Below are 20579 nucleotides of genomic sequence, written 5' to 3'. Positions count from 1 at the left end.
TATTGTGGGTCGACAGGCGCTGACGGGAACCCGTCCCGCTCCAGACGCGCGCCGGAGAGCAAGCAAGAGCGCTCGCTAGGCCCGCGCCCGCTGCCACCGCCGCCGTGCAGGCGACCGCTGTCAGCCAACACTGCACCCGGGGGGGCGGGAGAGCGGAGCCGCCGGCTGTCGGCCCAAAGAATCGCCCGGTTCCCGCACGCGATGTTAGAGACAAGGGTCCTGAAGCTATACCTCGGACACCTCGTCCTCGTCGCTCCCAGAAGCGCCGCCGCCGCCGCCCGTCCTCAGCACGGCAGCCGCCAACTTGAAATCCAGCGCCGCGTCCCCTCCGCCTGCGCCGCCGCCGCCGCCACCACCGACTCCCTGCGCGGGCCCAGCCTCCCCAAAGAGCCTCACGGTGCGGATTCCCAGCCCGACCCCTCCCGGCGGAGGAGGCTCCGAGGCCCCAGCTGGGGCGGATCGCGGAGCTACGGAGTCCAAATCCTCCTCGAAGGAGGTGCCGCCACCCCCGCTGTCCGTCAGCATGGTTCGCACGCGGAGCCGGGGACGCCGCCGCCGCCGCCGAGTCACTCGCGGCCACCGCCGCGGCGGATCCCAGGAAGGTGAGGAGCAGCAGGAGGAAGAAGCGTCTCCGTGCCCCCCCACCCCGTCCCAGCAGCGCCACTAACTTCTCACTGCCTAACCTGCTGCCTCCCGCCCCTGCGACTCATCACTGGTCGCGACTCCCAGGCGCCCGCGAACCATTGGCCACAGCGAGCTGTCGCTCACGCTCGCCGTCACGCGCTGCTAGCTGGCTCTCGGCCGCCAAGCTGCGTTGACCCGCGCAGGCCTAGGCGGTTGTGAACGCCCGCCTCCTCCGCCTCCCGCGCAGACTTCCGGTCTTCGCCTCTGCCCATTGGCCGGCCTCCGTGACTAGCGACTCACGACCTTAGAGCGGATTAGTTGGCCCGGCGGTCACTCAGGAGGAACCCTAACAATGGGGAACTCAATTGGCGCCAGGGACTGTCGGTCATTTTGTCACGGGACGTCGCGTGGTACAATTGGCCTGCGGGGATCTTGTTCGTCCCGCCCCCATCTGAGGTGACGGGAAAGGGCTGGGGAATTTCCACCGCTCGTTAAGAGGAGGGCTGAAGTGAAACCCCGCAAGAATTAACAAAACACGAAGTAAACCTAACCCTTGGCTTGGAGAGTCTTGTGCGTCCACGGTGCAGGAGGCGTCGAGGTAACAAAGTAGCTCCCACCTGTCGCTCTCCCGCGGGCGCCGCGGCTACGGCCGGAAGTGGCTGCGCGGGGATTGGCGGAAAGAAGCAGTCAGTCTCCGCGAAGCCCCGTCTTCCTGCCATTTCCCGGTTGGAGGCCCGCGACGTCAGTCACCGCGGCAGGCTCCGCCTCTGGGACAGGTGAGGCTACTTAACCCTTTGGCCTCCGGCTGCTGGGGAGGGAGCCGGGAACAGGGAGCGGCTCTTCGCTGGCCGGGCCGGTCCAAGCTGGAGCCAGCGCGCGGAGGTTAAGCAACCCGGGAGCCGCTCGGGATGGCCGCCCCGAGGCTTCGGGACCCGCCCGCCCGCGCGCGCGTCAGGGGGTGGACGGGCTCGACAGCCTTCGGGCGGGATGGCGGCCGCGGGCTGGACAGCGCCATCCCTCAGTCCCGAGAACTGTCCGGCGGAGGAAGAGGACCGGTGCGTGGAATCCGACCGCAAGGCTGGACGCGGAGAGGAGGGCGTGCTCGCGGGCTATTTCTGGTCCGCGGCCGCCACTTACTTGTTTGGGTGTCCTCGGAGCGTTTGATGTTACTCTCTGTAAAATGGGAACGTGAGCACCCTCCCCAGCGGGTGGTTATGAATTAAAGCGCACTGAGCTCAGCAGAGTGGCCAACTTATAGGAAGATTTGTTTTTCTTAGTCCTCCCTTTCTTCAGGAGCCCGCTGCCCATTCTGGGTTCTGCCAGCTAAACCACTTCTAACAAAATTTCTGACCAAGGAGGTCACCCGTCTCTAATGATTTCCCTTCCCCTCCCTCTCAAACCCCCTTCCTCCTTTTATCAATTAAAAAAAAAAGTTAAAAGTGTTGTGGTTCCTCAGTAATTAAAATTAAAACTTTTTAAGTTAAAAATCACAAAGGAATTCGGTGAAGTTTGTATGACAAATGTCCTTTTATTCTGCTAATTACACAATACAGTATCTGTACAATAGAATGATTGACTGTTCCATATAACTACAGCTCTGTGCCTTTATTTATTGTACAATTATGTCTGTGCACATTAGCTGAAAAGAAGACTTGTCATCTTCTCGTTAAAGCTCTTATAAAGAATTGTATCTATCTCGATTTGCAATATTTGGTATTTCACCCCTTCATTATTATTTATTATTCTATATAAGAATATCAATGGTCTGGAGAGATGGTTGTGCTGTTAAAAGCCAAGCTCACCAAAACATCAAAAATATAGTGGGATTTTGGGCATCATCAAGCATGCATGCTTGTAATACCAACACTTGGTTCTGCCAAGCATTTTTTTTAACTTCTTAGACTTCGTAATTGCTCATTTTGACATTTCTAGATAGTGAGTGGTAGAAAATGGGAGAAATTTTATTTTATGTAACTTTGGTTGGTTTGGTTTTTCAAGACAAGGTTTCTCTGTGTAACCTTGGGTGTCCTGGAACTCACTTTGTAGACCAGGCTTACCTGGAACTCAGAGAGATCCCCTAGCCTCTACCTCCCAAGTGCTGTGATTAAAGGCGTGCCCAGATAACATATACAATTTTACTTAGCCTGCATCTTACCTTGTTTTCAAGGCATGTGTGACTAGCTCACAGCCCAAACTAAGCAACTAAGCAGAAAAGAAAAAAAAAAATTAGCACTGCCCAACCCACTTCAAAGCTGGCTTATCCAGAATTGGTTTGGATACGTCCTTAGGCAAAAACAGGTATTGACTGGTGCAACATTACAAAGGAACTATTTCTCATTGCTACCATAGGTACAGAAATAATGTCTGATGCAACTCAAATAAATACATTAGAGTATTTAAACAAACTAATGAATCTTAAAGAGAGGAAACGGAAAACTGGGTATTTTCAGTTCCTCCATCCTTGTGAGAACTCCATACTTGTTGATTCAGTGCCTAGCATCTAGCCCATAGAGCATGGTCAATATGATAGAGCAATAACCATTGTTTCCCCTAACCCTTTGCCTGACACACCTGTCAGTCGGTGGTTTATCACTATGGAACTCTAAGTCTCCTAGACTTTGGTGACTGCTATGTGGTTCAGAATGATTGACTATTCTATATAACTACAGTTCTGTGCTTTTATTTATTTTTTTTAAAATTTATATGTATACGTGTTTGTCTACATGTATGTCTGTGTACCACATGTGTGCCTGGGACCCACAGAGGCCAGAAGAACTGGAATTACAGATGGCTGTGAGCTGCCATGTGGGTTCTAGGACTCAGACCCCAGTTCCTCTGTAAAAACAACCAGTGCTCTTAACCACCAAGCTATTGCTCCAGGCCTTTTTTTTTTTTTTAATCTTTTTTATATTGTGTGTGTGTTTGCATGTTCCACAGTGCTATTTTGTAGAGGTCGAAGAAGAACTTGCTGGAGTGGGTTTTCTCATTTCACCCTTACAGAATTGCCAGGGATCTAACTCGGGTTTCCAGACTTGTGCGTATTTTTACTCAGTGAGCCATCTCCCCTGCTCCTGATTTTTATTTTATGAAGTAGGGTCTTGCGTAGCCTAGGCTGGCTACAAAGTTTCAACACAGAGGAGACTACCCTTGAATTGTCATCTTCCCTCTCTCACGTCCTGTGCCTGGCTGGATTTTTATTTTACTTTGGTTGGTTTGTTTTTATTATGTAGCTATGACTGACCTGAAACTCAATTTACCAGGCTGGCATCAAGTTCACAGAGCTCCTTCTGTTTCTGTCTTCAAAGTAGTAGGAATAAATGTCGTGCCACCTGGCATATTTGTTGTTATTGGCTAGAATTCTGTTGCCCAAATTAAACATGTGTGTATGCGTGTGTGTTTGTTGAGTTGGGTATACTGGCCCGCACCTGTAATTCCACCATTCAGGAAACTGAGGCAGGAGAACTGAGAATTCAAGGCCAAATGAGCTACACGGCATGACCCTGTCATAGTCAGGCAATATTTGTAAGAAATGAGCATTGGAATAAAAACTACCCCACAGAAAACTAACAAGCATACTTACTGTACTGTGATTGTCCTCATGTGTTGTGTTTTGAGGAGCTCACACAGGGCTTCATGTATACTAAGTGAGGTCTACTCCTGATCTACATCCCCAGTAATATACAGTGTATTAATAATGTTTCCAAGTGTGCATTTCTTTGTTACCTTCTTTTAGACAGACAAAGAAAGGGGGAAAACTCTACAGCTTCAGAGGTTTTGTTTGTAGTTTTGGGGGCTGGGGGAGTGGAACAGGGTCTGGCCTTTGCCTACTGAGTGCTGGGATGGCATATGCCACTATCTGAAAAAAAGTGAATTCTTAAATTTAATAGAAGTTTTGTTTTTTTTTTCATTTTTTGATACAGGGTTTCTCTGTGTAGCCCTGGCTGTCCTAGAACTCACTTTGTAGACTAAGCTGACCTCGAACTCAGAAATCCACCTGCCTCTGCCTCCTAAATGCTTAGATTAAAGGCATGCGCTTTCACTGCCCGGCTAATAGAAGAATTCTTAAAACTTAATAGAGGCTCATTCCTCATAATATGATGGGTTTTTAAGATTTGTTTTGTTTTTAATTATGTTTATGTTTACTTGTTTAGGTATGTGCATTTCAGTGCAGGTGACCCCAGAGGCCAGAGAAGTTGGATCCCCTGTAGCTGGAGTTATAGACCCTGTAAACCACTCAGTCTTGTACTGGAAACTGAACTCTGGTCTTCTTCAAAAGCAGTAGATGCTCTTATCCCCCAAGCCATCTCTTCAGTCCTGCTGGGTTGTTGTTGTTATTGTTGCTATTCTTATTATTACTGTTATTATTATTAAGGAAAAAAACAAGACATTGAGCAAATTCTCCCCCAACTCAAATTGTGCCTCTGAGTTTCTCACATTTGAAGAAATTGCAGAGGTCAGCATTCAGCATGTCAGAAAGCAATGGATAAAATTTGCCCCAGGAAAACCATTTTCTTAATCATAGTGTCTCCCTCACCAGCTATGTATATGAGTTTGACAAAAAAAAATAATAAATATGGGGACTTTGACTACAAGTAGTTTTTAAAGGTTTATTTTCATTATTTTTAGTTATATGCATCTAAGTAGGAGTCCTTAGAGAGGTGTCGGATCTCCCTGGAGCTACAGGCAGTTGTGAGCCTCCTGATTTGAGTGCTTAGAATTGAACTCAGGTCCTCTGGAAGAACAGCAACTGCTTTAGCCATTGAACCATCTTTCCAGCCCATACATGTAATTCTTTCCCATGGAACCTGAATTTTCTCAAAACAGTGAATTTCTGCATACCAGTCTATCATAGTTCATTCCATTCTATACAGAGAAGGCTGAAGTAAACCAATAAATTTGTTTCACTTTGATGAAGTCATTAAATCTTTATAATTCTGTTCTGAAGGTGAACTGGAGAGGCAACTCAGTGGATAAAGTACTTGCTTATAGAAACACGAGGACCTGAGTTCAGATCATAAAAACCAGGTATTGGGGCTGAAGAAATGCTTCAGTGGTTGAGAACTTCTGTTGTTTCTGTGGGGATGGCTCAGCAGTTAAGAGAACTTGTTGCGCTTGCAGAGGACCTGGGACCCATATGATGGTTTACAACCATCCATAAGCAGGGCGTGGTGGCACATGCCTTTAGTTCCAGGGAAGCAGAGGCAGGCAGATCTCTTGAGTTCAAAGCCAGCCTGGTCTGCAGAGCAAGTTCCAGAATAGCCAGGACTATACAGAGAAATCCTGTCTCAAAACAAAAACATAAAAAGCAAACAAAGAAGAAACAACCACCCAAAAGTAATAATTCCAGTTCCAGGAGATCTGACCCCTTCTTCTGACCTTGAGCAGCAGGCACACATGTGGTGCGTGTACATACATACAAACAGACAAAGAACTCATGCTCAGCAAGGAAATAAATCAAAGGTTTTTAGGTCAGGCATAGTGGTGCATATCTTTAATCCCAGCACTTGGGAGGCAGAGGCAGGCGGATCTCTATGAGTTTGAGGCCAGCCTGGTCTGCATAGTGAGTTTCAGGCCAAACAAGAGCTATATAGTGAGACCCTGTCTTGATATTGAGAGATAGAGAGAACAAGAGAACGACAGTGCTTCTGTGGCTCTTGCAGAGGACCTGAGTTTGGTTCTTGGCACTCACATCGTGCAGCTCACTACCGTCTGTAAGTCCAGCTCCCAGGGATGCAACACCTTTCTCTCTAGCCCCCTTGGACACCTGCACACAAACTGATATACATCTAAGTAAGAATAAAATTTAGAAAGGGGTGTGGTGGTTTGGATGGGTATGGTACACATAGACTCATGTGTCCAATACCTGTTTTTTATGATGTGAACTCAGGTCCTCGTGTTTCTACAAGCAAGTACTTTATCCACTGAGCTACCTCCCTAGTTTGCCTTCAGAACAGAATTATAAAGATTTTATGACATGCTCAAAGTGAAACAAATTTATTGGTTTACTTCGGCTTTCTTTGAATGCTTGGCCCATAGGGAGCGGCACTATTAGGAGGTGTGGCCTTGTTGGAGTAGGTGTGATCTTGTTGGAAGAAGTGTGTCACTGTGGGGGCAGGCTTTGAGGTATCATATATTTAAGCTACACCAAGTGTGACACACAGTCTTCTGCTGCTGCCTGTGGATCAAGATACAGAACTCTCAGCTCCTTCTCGAGCACCATGTCTGCCTGCGTGACACCTGCCATGATAATAATGGACTAAGCCTCTGAACTGTAAGCTAGCCCAGTTAAATGTTTTCCATTATAAGAATTGCCACAGTCACGGTGTCAATAGAAATCCTAACTAAGACGGGGGAATGGAGAGATGGCTCAGTGGTCAGGAGTATGTATTTTTCTTACAGAGGACTGGGGTTCAGTTCCTAGCACCATGTTGAGTTCCTCACAGCTTCCTGTAACTCAAGCTTCAAGGGTTCTGATACCCACTTCTGACTTCTGCATGCCCTGCATTCAGATGCACATACCCATCTGCAGGCACACACATGCACATAATTAAAAATAAAATCTTTTATATATATATAATGTATACAATATTCTGTCTGCGTGTATGCCTGTAGGTCAGAAGAGGGCACCAGACCTCATTACAGATGGTTGTGAGCCACCATGTGGTTGCCAGGAATTGAACTCAGGACCTCTGGAAGAGCAGGCAATGCCCTTAACCGCTGAGCCATCTCTCCAGCCCTAAAATCTTTTTTTTTTTAAAGTGTGTCTGTAACCTCAGTGCTGGGGTAGGGGTGTGTCAGAGACTAGATGTTAGATCTGGAGCTGGGATCACAGACAGTTGTGAGTTGCCTGTCATGGGCATTGAGACATCTCTCCAGCTTCCCATCACCATTTTTTTTTTTTTTTAGTTAATGAAACTCAGCAGGGTAGTGCTCACCTATAATCTCAGCACTGGGGAGATAAGAAGAGGTGGATCAAGAGATAAGGCAAACCTGGCAAGCAAGTTCAAGGCCAACCTAGGCTACAAAAGATCTTGCCTGAAAAGAACAAAGAAGAAACTAATCAATTAATGAAGCAGCATTACAAATGGTGGAACACACTTGTAATCTCCAAACTGGAGTGGTACAGGCAGGAGAATCACTGGATCTTGAGGTCAGCCTGGGCTGCAGAGTGACTTCCAAACCATTCCAGGCTCTCAGGTGAGCCCCTGCATGTTGCACTATAGTCCCAGTCCCAGCACCACATGTTTAAACCAACCTGATTGACATACCAAGTTCCAGACGAGTGAGATCCTTAAATAAAAAAAATGGGTGTGGCTGTACATACCTTTATCCTAATGCATGGCTACAAAATGAGTTGGAGGCCTAGGCTACATAAGACCCTATCTCAAAATAAAACAAAATAAAGTTTACATGTACCAGATAGAGGTAGATTATGACCCTATGAATGATAAGTATTAAGTTCTGGTGTGTGTGTGCGCGCGCATGTGTGTGTATGAGCACATGTATACATATGGAGGCCAGAAGGATGTGTCAGAGTCCCTGGAGCTAGAGTTACAGATGATTGTGAGCCACCTGATGTGGGTGCTGGGAACTGAATTTGGGTCTCTTCTAGAGCAGCAAGTGTTCTCAACAACTGAGCCATCTTGCCAGCCCCTCTTTGGTTCTGCCTTTTCTATGTGTGAGTGAATGGGTATGTTCATTGCCAGGGGTGTATGTGGCAGGGAGAGAACAGCTTGAGGGAGTAGATTCTCTCCTTTCACCATGTGACGCCAGCTAGAGGTTAAACTCAGGTCATCATAAAGCCTCTTTATCCACTGAGCCATCTTGCTGACCCAAGATGGTAAGTGGCTTTTATTTAGTTGTATTTCCTATTTCTAAATAACTATTTTAACTTTATGTACATTGGTGTGAAGGTGTCAGATACCAGGGAAGTGGAGTTACAGACAGTTGTGCATTGCCATGTGGGTGCTGGGAACTGAACCAGGGTCCTCTGGAAGAGCAGTCAGTGCTCTTAACCATTGAGCCATCTCTCCAGCCCCTATTTAGTTGTATTTTCAACTTATCTGTAAGTAATACATTACTCTGGGTAATCAGAAGATTCAGTAAAGATATTAAGGAAAAGATCACTATAGGAGGGCTGAGAATATAGCTCAATTGGTAGAGTACCAGCCTAGCATGCACAAGGTCCTGAGTTTGAACCCCAGCATCTCATCAAACCAGGTATGGTTCCAATGGTTGTAATCCTATTACTTGGAAGGGAAGGCAGGAACCAGAAGTTCAAGATCATCCTTGACTCCATAGCATGTTCAAGGCCAGCCTGGGCTACATGAGACTCTTAAAAAAAATCACTATACATATAAAATGAAGAGTTAGTCAAATGGAATACTTGGCAGTGGGCAGGGGTGCTTGTTTGTTTGTTTGTACTTCTTTTACTTGGTTTTTTGAGATATGGTTTCACTCTAGGCTTAAACTCAAGGGAATTCTCTTGCATTGACCTCCCAAGTGCTGAGATCTTGGGTGTGCACCACCATGCATGGGCTAGGAACAGTCATTTTTCAGGTGAAGATGTAGATGACTGGTTCATCCTTTAGAGGAACACTTAACCCATGCCAAATCTAGAACTCCTGAGAAACTGCTGAAAAGAAACACACACAGTCAGTGCCTTTACAGTAACTAGAAACATGTTTCAAAAAGATACCAAAGGGCAGAATGGTGATTAAGCACTTCTCCCCTGTGAGCCCTTGGAAAGTATACTTTGGGTATTGCCTTCCCTGGAAGATGCATCTTTGCAATGAAAGATGAAAACTGTAGCAGTTCTATGGTATTTCTCCCACATGGGTACATAGTAAAGGAAAAACCAAACATGGAAGTGAGGATTGTGCATCAGCAACTGTACCGAAACGCAGCTCAATCTACATTTGTACATGCTCATTGGGAAAAACGTTCTGAGTGCCAACAATCAATAGGAAGTCCAGACTTCTGATTCTGCCTCAAGTAGCCACTTTGTACCTTTCACATGTACTCTTACACGCTACACACTACAGTTTAGGCAGCCACACCAGCTTTCTTTAGAAGCTCTTTTTAGCTAGTGCCATGTCCTGCTAGTCTTTAAAGTTCCCAGGTCAGTGGAAGCTTGGGTTCTCGTGTATGAAGGCTTTGTTGATGAGGGAGCTGTTAGACAACAACCCCAACACAAGAACCCACTCATTTCACAGGTTAGTGTGGCCTGGCAGTTAGTCAGTCAGCACTTTTGAGTCAGAAAGACTCCTGGGAATCCTCTGGGAATTATGAATGATAGGATTCATAATCCTATTACTTTTTTAAAACTATTTTTGAGACAGGGTCTTGCGGTGTAGCCTTGCTTGAATTCAATAGTTGAAGAGTTTTGGGTTTGTTTTCTTTTTTGAGACAGGGCTTCTCTATGTATCCTTGACTGATCTAGAACTCGCTATGTAGACCAGGCTGGCCTCAAACTCACAGATGTCTACCTGTCTCTGCTTCTCAAGTACTGGCATCAAGGGCATAGACCACCCTATGTGGCTTTTGTTTTTGAGACAGGGTCTCATATACCCTAGATTGTTCTCAGACTCAACATATAGCTGAGGCTGGCCTTGAACTCATTAACTTCCTGCCTCCGTGCACCAATAATACCAGTGTTGACAATCACACACAGTTCACACCTCTATGATATTGTTGTGTGTGTGTCTGGTGTGAAGGGCACTTTGTGGTAAGTACTTTTACACTCTGAGCCATCTTGCCTTCTTTCACGTTTCCCTTTTTAATACAGTAGCAGGAGCACTGGGCATTAGTGTCGGTATCTCCTGGGAAAATCTCTAAGATAACATACAGGATCTTACATGTCACATTGTTTTCTGTGAGACTTAGACGCGCTTACCAAAGTGGGGAAAGGTGCAGGCCCAGGACTCCAATTTGAAGAGCAATTTTAACTTACAGGTGAGGCCTGAGTCATTCTGCAGGCTGATCTCTGAAACTCTTCTGCAGTGTTTGAACTTAACTCAGTTTGCCACACCCCTCACTCATCAAGGCAGGCCCATAAATCAGGAGACGCAGCAAGGCGTTCACCCGCAGGGCAAAGTGACACTGCCACCTACCAGGTGTTCTTCATTAAAGAAATGGCACGTTGTCTCCTGCAGCCTCAAGAGCATGTGTACAGAAAGCCAGTTTGAGCCATGAGTCTGGTAGAAGCTCCAGAAAAGTCAGGATTCCTTTGGGACTTTTCGTGTAGAAGCCTTTCTTAAACCCTGTGTTGTCAACAGTAGTGGCACCAGGAAAGAAAACAGCAATATTGGACTTTATAAGTGATTTAGATATAAAGGTTTGCTAATTAAAGAGAATAACTTCACTATTACAAAGTTCTATAGAAAACATGTCTGAGAAGAGAGCAGGCTTGCCGGTGACCTCTCTAAACTTCTGCTCATAAGTCGGCAGTTTTTAATCGATTGAGCCACTCTAGAGAGTCCAAAGAAAACAGCAATACTGCCCGATACCCCTAGCATTTCTTGTGAATGTTGGGAATTCTGGAGAATGACAAAAAAACTCAGAAATATTTCTTTTTTTTTTTTTCTTTTTTTTTTCTTTTGTTTTCGAGTCTTTTTTATTTTCCCTTTTTCTTTCATTTTTTTTTCTTTTCTTTTCAGAAATATTTCAAACAAAACTGGTTAGACCACTACTTGGAGCCTCGTAATCTCATGTCCAATAATTGGCCTCAAGTTCTCTGGTGCCTTCTCATGTGCCACAAGACTAGAGCAGAGGGATAGAGCCTTTAGTAAGATCACCGTAAAGGTGACTTTATTTGAGAGAGAGAGAGAGAGATTGTGTGTGCGTCCGTGTGTGTGTGTGTGTGTGTGTATGCAGGTGTGCCTATGGAAAGTCAGTTCTTTTCTATGGTATTGATCCATGGTCCCTCTTGTTTCTGCCATTGGGATTATGGATATGTGCTACCGCATCCAGTTTTTTTATTTTATTTTTTATTATTCTTTTTAATGTAAGTTCAGGGGTTGAACTCAGGACCTTAGGCTTGCAAAGTGGTCCCATTTCACTGGTCCATGCTTGGGGGCTTTTTTTTTTTTTTGTCATGGTAGTGATCTTTTTTATTTTGTTTTGTTTGTTTGTTTGTTTTTATATTTATTTTTATTATATATATATATATATATATATTTTAACCTGCATGTACCATGTGAATTCAGTACCCACAGTGGCAAGACAAGGGCATCAAATCCCTCGAAACAAAAGTTATAGATGCGGATGACACTGTGGGTGCTGGAGAGCAAACCTACATCCTTTGGAAGAACAGCCAGTGCTCTTTCCCTTCTTTTCTTTTTCAGTTTTTCGAGACAGGGTTTCTCTGTAGCTTTGGAGCCTGGCCTGGAACTAGCTCTGTACACCAGGCTGGGCTTGAATTCACAGAGATGTACCTGCCTCTACCTCCTGATTGCTGGGATTAAAGGCATGTGCCTCCATCACCTGGCCAGCCAGTGCTCTTATACCCACCACCACCACTGAGTCATCTCTCCAGCCCCACTCCAGAATTTTTTATGCATATGCCTTTTCTTTAGCAAGCCTATTTAATTCTGGGGGAGAGATGTTGAAAAAAATAACAAGGTGTATGTGTATGTGTGTACATGAATATTCATTAAAACCTTATTTGTTCATCACTGAGAAAATGGTAAATAACTCGTGATAGAGCTAAAATATTGCCTGATTCTATATATACTTGCCTAAAAGAAAAAAAGAAATCACTAAGAAAATCTATGCTATTGTGCTAGAAAGGTCTCATGTAACCCAGGCTAGACTTGAAGTTCTAATCTACCACTTCCTATTTCAGTTTTTTAAAAGACAGCTCTTTACTTGTATATGCATGGTTGAATTTGTTTGTAAAACGTGACAGTTTTGTAGTAACCTCTAAAATCACTGATGTCATCACCCTAAAATATGTAGCCCAGGGGCACTGCAGAGGTGGCTCAGTGATTAAGAGCAATGCATGCTCTTTCAAAGGACCCAAGTTTGGTTTCCAGCACCCACATCACAACCACAATTAACACATTTCCAGGGTATCCAATGCTCTCTTCTGGCCTCCAAGGGCATCCACATGTACACGGTATACCTGGTGTACAAACACACATAAATAAAAATCTTTTTAAATTATATTATTATTAAATAATAATATTATTATTAATAATATTGATACTGCACATCTTTAATCCCAGTACTCGGGAGGCAGAGGCAGGCAGATCTCTGAGTTCAAGGCCAGCCTGGTCTACAGAGCAAGTTCCAAGATAGCCAAGGCTACACAGCAAAATCCTGTCTTGGAGTGGGGGGTACTTACCTGCTGGTACCTTAGCACAATTATTTAAAGCATTAGTACCAAATTTACCAGTATTCTATATTCTTCCTCATTAGGCTCTTAAGAAAGAAAAACAAATGTTACTAAGAATATCTTGAGTTTAGAAATTTAGCTCATAACACATACTTAACATGCACAAGCCTAGATTCCATCCCTGGCACTGTGAAAAGTAGGTGTGGTGGCAGACGACTGTAGTCCTAGCCCTGGGGAGATGCAGGTAAGGATCAGAAGTTAAGGCCGACCTCTGCTTGAGAGTTCAAGTCCATTCTGGAATATGGATTCTCTGTCTGGCGCTCTCTCTCTCTCTCTCTCTCTCTCTCTCTCTCTCTCTCTCTCTCTCTCTCTCTCTCTCTCTCTCTCTCTCTCTCTCTCTCTGTGTGTGTGTGTGTGTGTGTGTGTGTGTGTGTGTGTGTGTCAAAAAAAAGGCAAAGGAACCAGGAGTGGTAGTGCACACCTTTAATCCCAGCACTCAGAAGGCAGAAGCAAGCGGATCTCTGTGAGGCCAGCCTGGTCTACAAAGAGAGTTCTAGGATAACCAGAGCTGTTACACAGTTACACAGAGAAACCACATCTAGAAAAACAAAACAAAAAAAGGGGGGGGGGAGGAACATTTGTCCAAAGAAGATACATAAATGGCTTAGAAGCATTAAAAGATCTTCATCATCAAGTATCATGGAAATTAAAATAAAAACCACAATAAGATATCATTTAAGCTCACTAGCAATAACAAGAAAAACAGATAATAGCTAGTCTATCACTGAGGGAAGTCAGTGCTGTGACTGAAAGTGGGAACCTGGAGGCAAGACCTGAAACATCACAGAGGAGTGTGCTGCTTACTGGTTTGCTCTTCCTGGCCTACTCAGCCTGCTTTCTCATACATCACGGGACTGCCCAGGGATGGCACCATCCACGGTGACATCAGTCATTAATCAAGACAATACTCTCACACACTTGCCTACAGTCCAATCTTATGGAGGCATTTGCTCAATTAAGATTCCCTCTTGTGGGGGGAGTGGGAGGAAAATGGGGGGATGGGAGAAGGCGGAAATTTTTAATAAATCAAAAAAAAAAAAGATTCCTTCTTCTAACCCTAGTGGTATAGTGGTGCACATCTTTAATACCAGCACTTGGGAAGCAGAATCAGGTGAACCTCTGAGTTCGAGGCCAGCCTGGTCTATAGAGTCACTTCCAGGACAGTCAGAGCCACACAAAGACACTCTGCCTCAAATATATATATTCCCTCTTCCCAGATATGTCTTGTTTATATCATATTGACAAAACTTAACCAGCATATACAATTAAACTCTCAGATCCTTTTGCAAAGAAAAAGATCTCAAGTATTAAGAAGTATGAGGCACTGGACAAAAGGACATTAAAAACACAAAACTTAGTATTTAAAACCTCTAAGGAAATAAGAACCACAGAAGAGGCCAGGGATTCACATGGTAACCCTGGATTTTAATGCCCACAAAAGTTTGAGAACGATTCTTCCACAGGTTCAGACTGGAGACAAGGTCTTAAATGGTTGATATGAAGGGTTTCCCTGGACCTTAGGAGGCCCTAATAACTCTATATACAGCATAGGTCTTTCATCTATAGATTTCAAACAGTGTTATAAGCAGTAATTAATTTTTTGCAGCACACAGGACTAAAAATCCATGCTCTTGGCCCTGTTTTATTGACAGAAAATGGTAGCTTATGTCTAAGATCATTTGGCCTGGTTTGAATGGCTAAATATGTGGGGAGTGGAGGAAGTCCTAAGTGTGTGAAGTACTAAGTGAGTGTGTGTTGTGACATAGACAGCCTCAGACTCAGGGGGAAATGTCAAAGCCTTCTACCTGCCATCCTGGGGTGAGGCTCAGAGAAATGGCAAAGCCTTCCTAGTGGGTTCACTGTAGCTTTTTCCAGATATTTTATGGCTTGAAGACTGTTCCCCTACAGAGATTGATGCTATGGAGATTAGCTAAACCCATCTCCTTGATCCAGCTGTATTCCATGAACATTTGCCTCCTTATCTTCTTGTTTATCTGTATGTAGTAACCCTGCCTCCACATTCAACTCCGTATAATAAACACACTGAGCTTCTGAGATGCTGCAGTTTCTCCATCAGGAAGCCCAGTCCACACAAACCCATCTTTTCTTGTGTTCTGGGTCTGTGTCTGTCTTTTCTTGATTCCCTAGCTGCCCGTAATCAGACTGGTTCATTCCTAGAGCTGTGCAGTATGAAGCCAACACTAACCTCAGATATCTCCCCTAAAAACATGATGTATGTACACATGTGTGTACAAACACCTTAGTACATGCATGTGTGGTTTTTTTTTTTTTTTTTGAGAAAGACTTTTCACTGGCCTTGAACTCGCACCAGTCTTCAGAGTCCAGAGCACTCACCATTACACCATGGAACCTACACTAGTACCAGTCTTCAATTGAGAGTTTGAGACCAATTTAGGCTGTAACAATGTGACCTTGTCTTTTTTTCCCTGCCCCCTTGGCAGGATTTCTCTGTGTAATAGCCCTAGTTGTCTTGAAACTTGCTTTGTAGACCAGGCAAGCTGGCCTCAAACTCAGAGATCCCCTTGCCTCTGCCTCCTCAATGCTGAGGGTAAAGACATGCGCCACCACACCCAGCTTGTATATATGTATGTAATGTATGTATGTATGTATATGGTCTGAGGCTATAGTTCCGTGGTAGAGTGTTTGTCTAACATTCAAGTCTCAGTTCTGTAAATCTGCCTATATCCTTGTGATAGTGCTTAGTTTTTTTTCACTAAAAACAAAGAAGCAAACAAACACCTTTCAAAGGCTGGCAAGGAGGCTGGAAGTGGCTCAGCAGTTACGTTCACTTGCTTTCAGAGCTTCCAGAGGACCCTAAGTCTATGTCCCATGTTGGTGGCTCACGACCGCCTGTAACTTGAGCTCCAGGGATTCTAACACTGTTTTCTGGCCTCTGCAGACACCACACAAGTGCCACATCAACACACAAACATAAAGAAAAATTTTTAAAAGATGAAGGAAAAATATTAAATTTACATTTGGTGATAGGTGGGTACATGTGTTCCACAACAGGTATTTGGAAGTCAGAGGACAAATTTGGGGCATTGTTGTTTTCTTTCCACTATAAGGGGTCAACTGCTCAGTGGCAAGCACAATTACCTGCTTAGCTTACAGCAGGGGTTTGATTTGGTTTTGGTTTTTAATGTGTATGGGTGCTTTGCCTGCAAGTATGTCTATGCAGCACTGTGCCTGGTAACCTCCAAGGACAGAAGAAAGTGTCACTCCCTGGATCTGAAAGAGCAACCAATGGGCTGCCTTTTTTTTTTATCTTGTTACATTTATTTATAGTGTGTGTGTGTGTGTGTGTGTGTGTGTGTGTGTGTGTGTGTATGCCACAACATGAATGTGGGTATCAAAGGGTTTGATTCTCTCATTTTACCATGTAGGTTCAGTGGATTAAATTTGGGTATGGCAAGCATCTTGCTAGCCATTTTGAGGGCTTTGTCTTTTGTTTGTTTGGTTGGTTTGGTTTGATGTTTGTAATTATTTGTTGATTTTTTTTATTTATTTATTTGGGGATTATTTTGTTTTTGTTTTGAGACAGGATCTCTCTGTATAGTCATGGCTGTCCTAGAGCTTGCTATGTGAACCACGCTGGCCTTTGGCTCACAGAAATCCTCCTGCCTCTGCCTTCCAAGTGCTGGGATAAAAGGCTTACAACACTGCACCAGCAAAGATAAACCTCACCACCTGCTGGAGAACATCATCTGCACCCTTGGGGGAGGCCACACTCATCCCTGTGACAGTTTCCCATATCTTAATTGGAAATTATCTACCCAACCAACCATCTTTGTTTCCATGAAAGAAAGCTGAGACTCAGGCAAAGCCCTTCATCAAGGACCCGAGAAGTCTATGACATCATTAGGATGAGAACCAGGTCTTTGAACTCCTGGGGTGCCTATTTAGGTCTGCTTCTACACACAACATGCCTTCCCCTGGCCCTGTAGTGGCTGACCTGGCTTCCTAGGCAGCTCCTTCACCAATATGTCCAGCTCTAGCACCCAGACTCAGAGGTTGAAATGAGATCTAGAGAGGAGGTTTGGTGGCACCAGCCCTTTGTGAGGGGAGAGCTGTGTTTGAAACAGGGTCTTATTCAGTCCAAGCTAGCCTTAAATGTACTATGTAGTTGAACTCAGAATTCTCCTGCCACTGCCTTCTGAGTTCTGGAATTACAGATTTGTACCTATGACCCAGTTTAAAATATCTTATTTTTAACCTAAAGGTGTTCTCTTCATTGCTACTCTATTTGAGAAGGGCAGGAGTGTCTGGGGATCATATTTTCTCTAAGCAAGAGCTCTACCATTGAGCTAATCCCCATCTCCTTCATTGTTATTAGTTGCTCTTTTTTTTTTTTTTTTTTGGTTTTTTTTTGGTTTTTTTTTTTTTTGAGACAGGGTTTCTCTGTGGCTTTGAAGCCTGTCCTGGAACTAGCTCTTGTAGACCAGGCTGGTCTCGAACTCACAGAGATCCGCCTGCCTCTGCCTCCCGAGTGCTGGGATTAAAGGCGTGCACCACCACCGCCCGGCTATTAGTTGCTCTTCTTTGGTTTTGGTATTTTGAGGCAGTCTTGTTATGTAGCCAAGGCTAGCCATGAACCTACCCTATGGCCTAGGCTTACTTCAAACTTGTAATCCTCCCTCTTCATCATCTCCAGTGCTGGTATTTCAGGCATACATTACCACACCTGACTCATCATTCTTTTTTTTTAATTATCCACAAAGTATTTTTCAAGATTTACTTTATTTTATGTGTATGAGTGTTTTGCCTGCATGTATTTCAGGGCACTTTGTGCATGCCTGGTGCTCAAGAAGGCTAGAAGAGGGCGCTGGATCCCCGGGAACTGGAGTTAGAATGGTTATAGTTGCCGTGTGGAAGCTGCCGTGTGGAAGCTGCCGTGTGGAAGCTGCTGTGTGGAAGCTGGTCGTCATACTCAGGTCCTCTGGAAGAACTGCAAGAGTCTTAATTGCTGAACCATCTCTCCAGTCCCTAAAAAACATATGTACTCTTCAAGTTTAAATATTCTTAAGTTTATATACAAATGATGGGTTTATTATGGCGTTTTCATACTCTTAACCATTCTTTAATTCCACTTCTAGTTATTTATAGTACAGAAATTCTTGTACTCACAGAAAGCATTTTGTATACTCTTTCTTCTTTTTTTCAACTTATAAAATTATTTGTCATATTCAGATATGGTGGTTTGAATGAGAATAGCCCATGGGCTCATGTATTTGAATACTTGGTCCACAGCTGGTGGAGCTGTTTGGGAAGGATTAGGAGATGTGGCTTTATTGGAGCTGGTGTGTCACTGGAGTTGGCCCTTGAGGTTTCAAAACACTGAATCTCTCCCGAATCTCTCTCTCTACCCTGTGCTTGTGAAAGAAGATGTGAGCTCTCAGCAACTGTTCCAGTGCCATGCCTGCCTGCTGACATGCTCCCCACTGTGACAGTGAGCAACTCTAACTCTCTGAAACTGGAAGCCCCAAATTAAATTTTTCTTTCATAAGTTGCTCTGGTCATGGTATTTTATCACAGCAAGAGAAAAGCAGCTAAGACAATAGATAATAAAAATAATGAGTAGATACGTATATGGAGAAACTGTCCAGTGGATATTAAGTAACAGGTATGTTGTAAAATGCCGTAGGATGATTCAGTCTAATAAACATATTGTCCTTCTGGGCAGTGTTGGCACACGCCTTTAATCCCAGCACTCAGGAGGCAGAGGCAGGCAGTTCTCTGAGTTTGAGGCCAACCTGGTCTGCAGAGTGAGTTCCAGGACAACCAAGGCTACACAGAGAAACCCTGTCTTGAAAAATCAAAAACAAAACAAAAAATTAACATATTAGTCATTAAAGTAAATCTTTTTGTTTGGCTTGTTTTCACTTCTGCTTGTGTTTTCAAGACAAGGTTTCTCTGTGTACCAGTTCTGGATGCCTGGAATTCACCCTGGCCAGCCTGGTCTACAGAGTAGGCTAGCAGGGCCACACAGAGAAACTCTGTCTCAAAACAAAACAAAACAAAACAAAAACAAAATAAATAAATAAACAAATAAATAGGACTTGTGTTCAGGTGCATTTACTATGTAAAGACTGAGTGACTGGAGCCTGCTTTGGTCCTTCTGGCTTGTCTGTTTTCTCTAAACAGCAACAAACCAGCGGCTTCTGCTGCTTCCCACCCCAGGCCCCAGCTCCAAAGGTAACCTAGTCTTTGTGTGCTGCCTTTCGATCCTGTGTTACTATTTCAGATCCCCAGCCAACAACATCTGGCCTCGAAGCCAAAGGCCACCAGTGCTCTGCCTTTCTGAATAAACACCTGTGAACTGGGGAAGACAGTGATCCCAAAGCAGGTGCACAGGGACACAGCAGGACAAGGAACAAGGATATGGAAAGCCTGGAAGATGTTGTTCTGACTTAGCCAGTGAATTGTCCTTTGGCTGTTTAGCCTCTCCTACACACACCCCAAACATGCAGAACCAGACATGGTGGCACACATCTGTAAACTCAACACTCAGGATATAGCAGAAGGATCACAATGGAGGGCAGCCTAGGTTATATAGTAATACCCTCTCAATTAAAAAAGAAGAAAAAAGTCCATTTCAAGTGATAGAGGTTCTTGGACAGGTAGAGGTAGGGAGAGGTGTCCTGTCATCCATAAGGAAAGTTCAGCTTCTCAGCTCATGCACATGGCGTGGCTTCTGTGTGGGATATTTTCCCTCCATCTTATCCTGGCTCACTTCTAGTTATTCAGATTCCAAATTATGGGCTACTTTCGACTAGAAACCTTTTCTTCCTCGTACCCCACCTCCGTGCAAGGGTTCTCTGCTCTCATGGCTTGTGCTTCTTTCCTTATTCAGCCCTCTCCCGCTAAAAGTTGCCCATGATGCCGGGCAGTGGTGGCGCATGCCTTTAGTCCCAGCACTTGGGAGGCAGAGAGGCAATGAATCTCTGTGAGTTCAAGATCAGCCTGGTCTACAGAGTGAGTTCTAGGAGAGGCTCCAAAGCTACACAAAGAAACCCTGTCTCAAAAAAGCAAAACAACAACAAAAAAAGTTGTCCATGTTTTTGTCTCTCCCACTCACTCCAGTTTAAGCTTCTTGAGATCAGGGGCTAGGATTGTTTTGTTTATTCTATATTGATATAAATCAGAAGTGCTACATGGGTGAATAAAATGAAAGGCTAGAGGAGAACCCTCCACTTGTCTGGAGAAAACACGGTTCTTACCAGCCCTCAGGGAGGAGGCTCCTGGGCAAAGAAAGGCATAGCCTTTATTCTTCCCTCCTCCCTCCCAGTCTTCTCTCCTGGGAATCTCAATCCTTGCTCCTCTCTGCATCTCACACTCCTGGGATGTGTTTGGAATAAGCTTGAACTCCCTCTACTGGCAAAAATTCAGAACTGCCCCTGGGAATTCTTTCCTCTGGGGAAGTTCCTTCTACTTCCTCCAAAATTCCAGAGTTCCCAAGGGACCAGAATATGAGTAGAAAGCAAGGATATCCATCCAGCAAACAGGAGGTTCCAAGGTCTGATCCCACACCTTCCTC

The 20579-nt window shown here is 44.5% G+C and overlaps 1 protein-coding gene, 1 long non-coding RNA gene and 1 other non-coding gene across 11 annotated transcripts in view; 1 reads left to right on the top strand and 2 right to left on the bottom strand.

Moving 5' to 3' along the window:
* LOC119814125 (ankyrin repeat and KH domain-containing protein 1) overlaps positions 1-659 on the bottom strand; it is a 120859-nt gene extending 120200 nt beyond the window's left edge. For 4 of the 9 annotated variants that reach the window (XM_038329483.1, XM_038329491.1, XM_038329484.1 and 1 more), the window contains exon 1: positions 232-650. In XM_038329483.1, coding sequence (XP_038185411.1) covers positions 232-525 — 294 coding nt within the window. In that variant the 5' untranslated portion in view covers positions 526-650. Of the gene's footprint in view, positions 1-231 lie in introns of all 9 variants that reach the window. The other 5 variants (XM_038329486.1, XM_038329487.1, XM_038329488.2 and 2 more) reach the window with 3 other exon arrangements.
* LOC121677181 lies at positions 31-18081 on the top strand. Its single transcript, XR_006020825.1, has 2 exons — positions 31-1400; positions 17823-18081. It is a non-coding gene; the product is annotated as an uncharacterized LOC121677181 (long non-coding RNA).
* On the bottom strand, positions 5003-5169 carry LOC119815984. Its single transcript, XR_005285653.1, has one exon. It is a non-coding gene; the product is annotated as a U1 spliceosomal RNA (small nuclear RNA).
* Positions 18082-20579: the final 2498 nt, after the last annotated feature.

Source organism: Arvicola amphibius, chromosome 5, assembly GCF_903992535.2.
Source record: "Arvicola amphibius chromosome 5, mArvAmp1.2, whole genome shotgun sequence".
NCBI classification, from domain to species: Eukaryota; Metazoa; Chordata; class Mammalia; order Rodentia; family Cricetidae; genus Arvicola; species Arvicola amphibius.
Note: the sequence above shows the minus strand (reverse complement) of the source record. Positions and strands in the feature narration are given on the sequence as shown.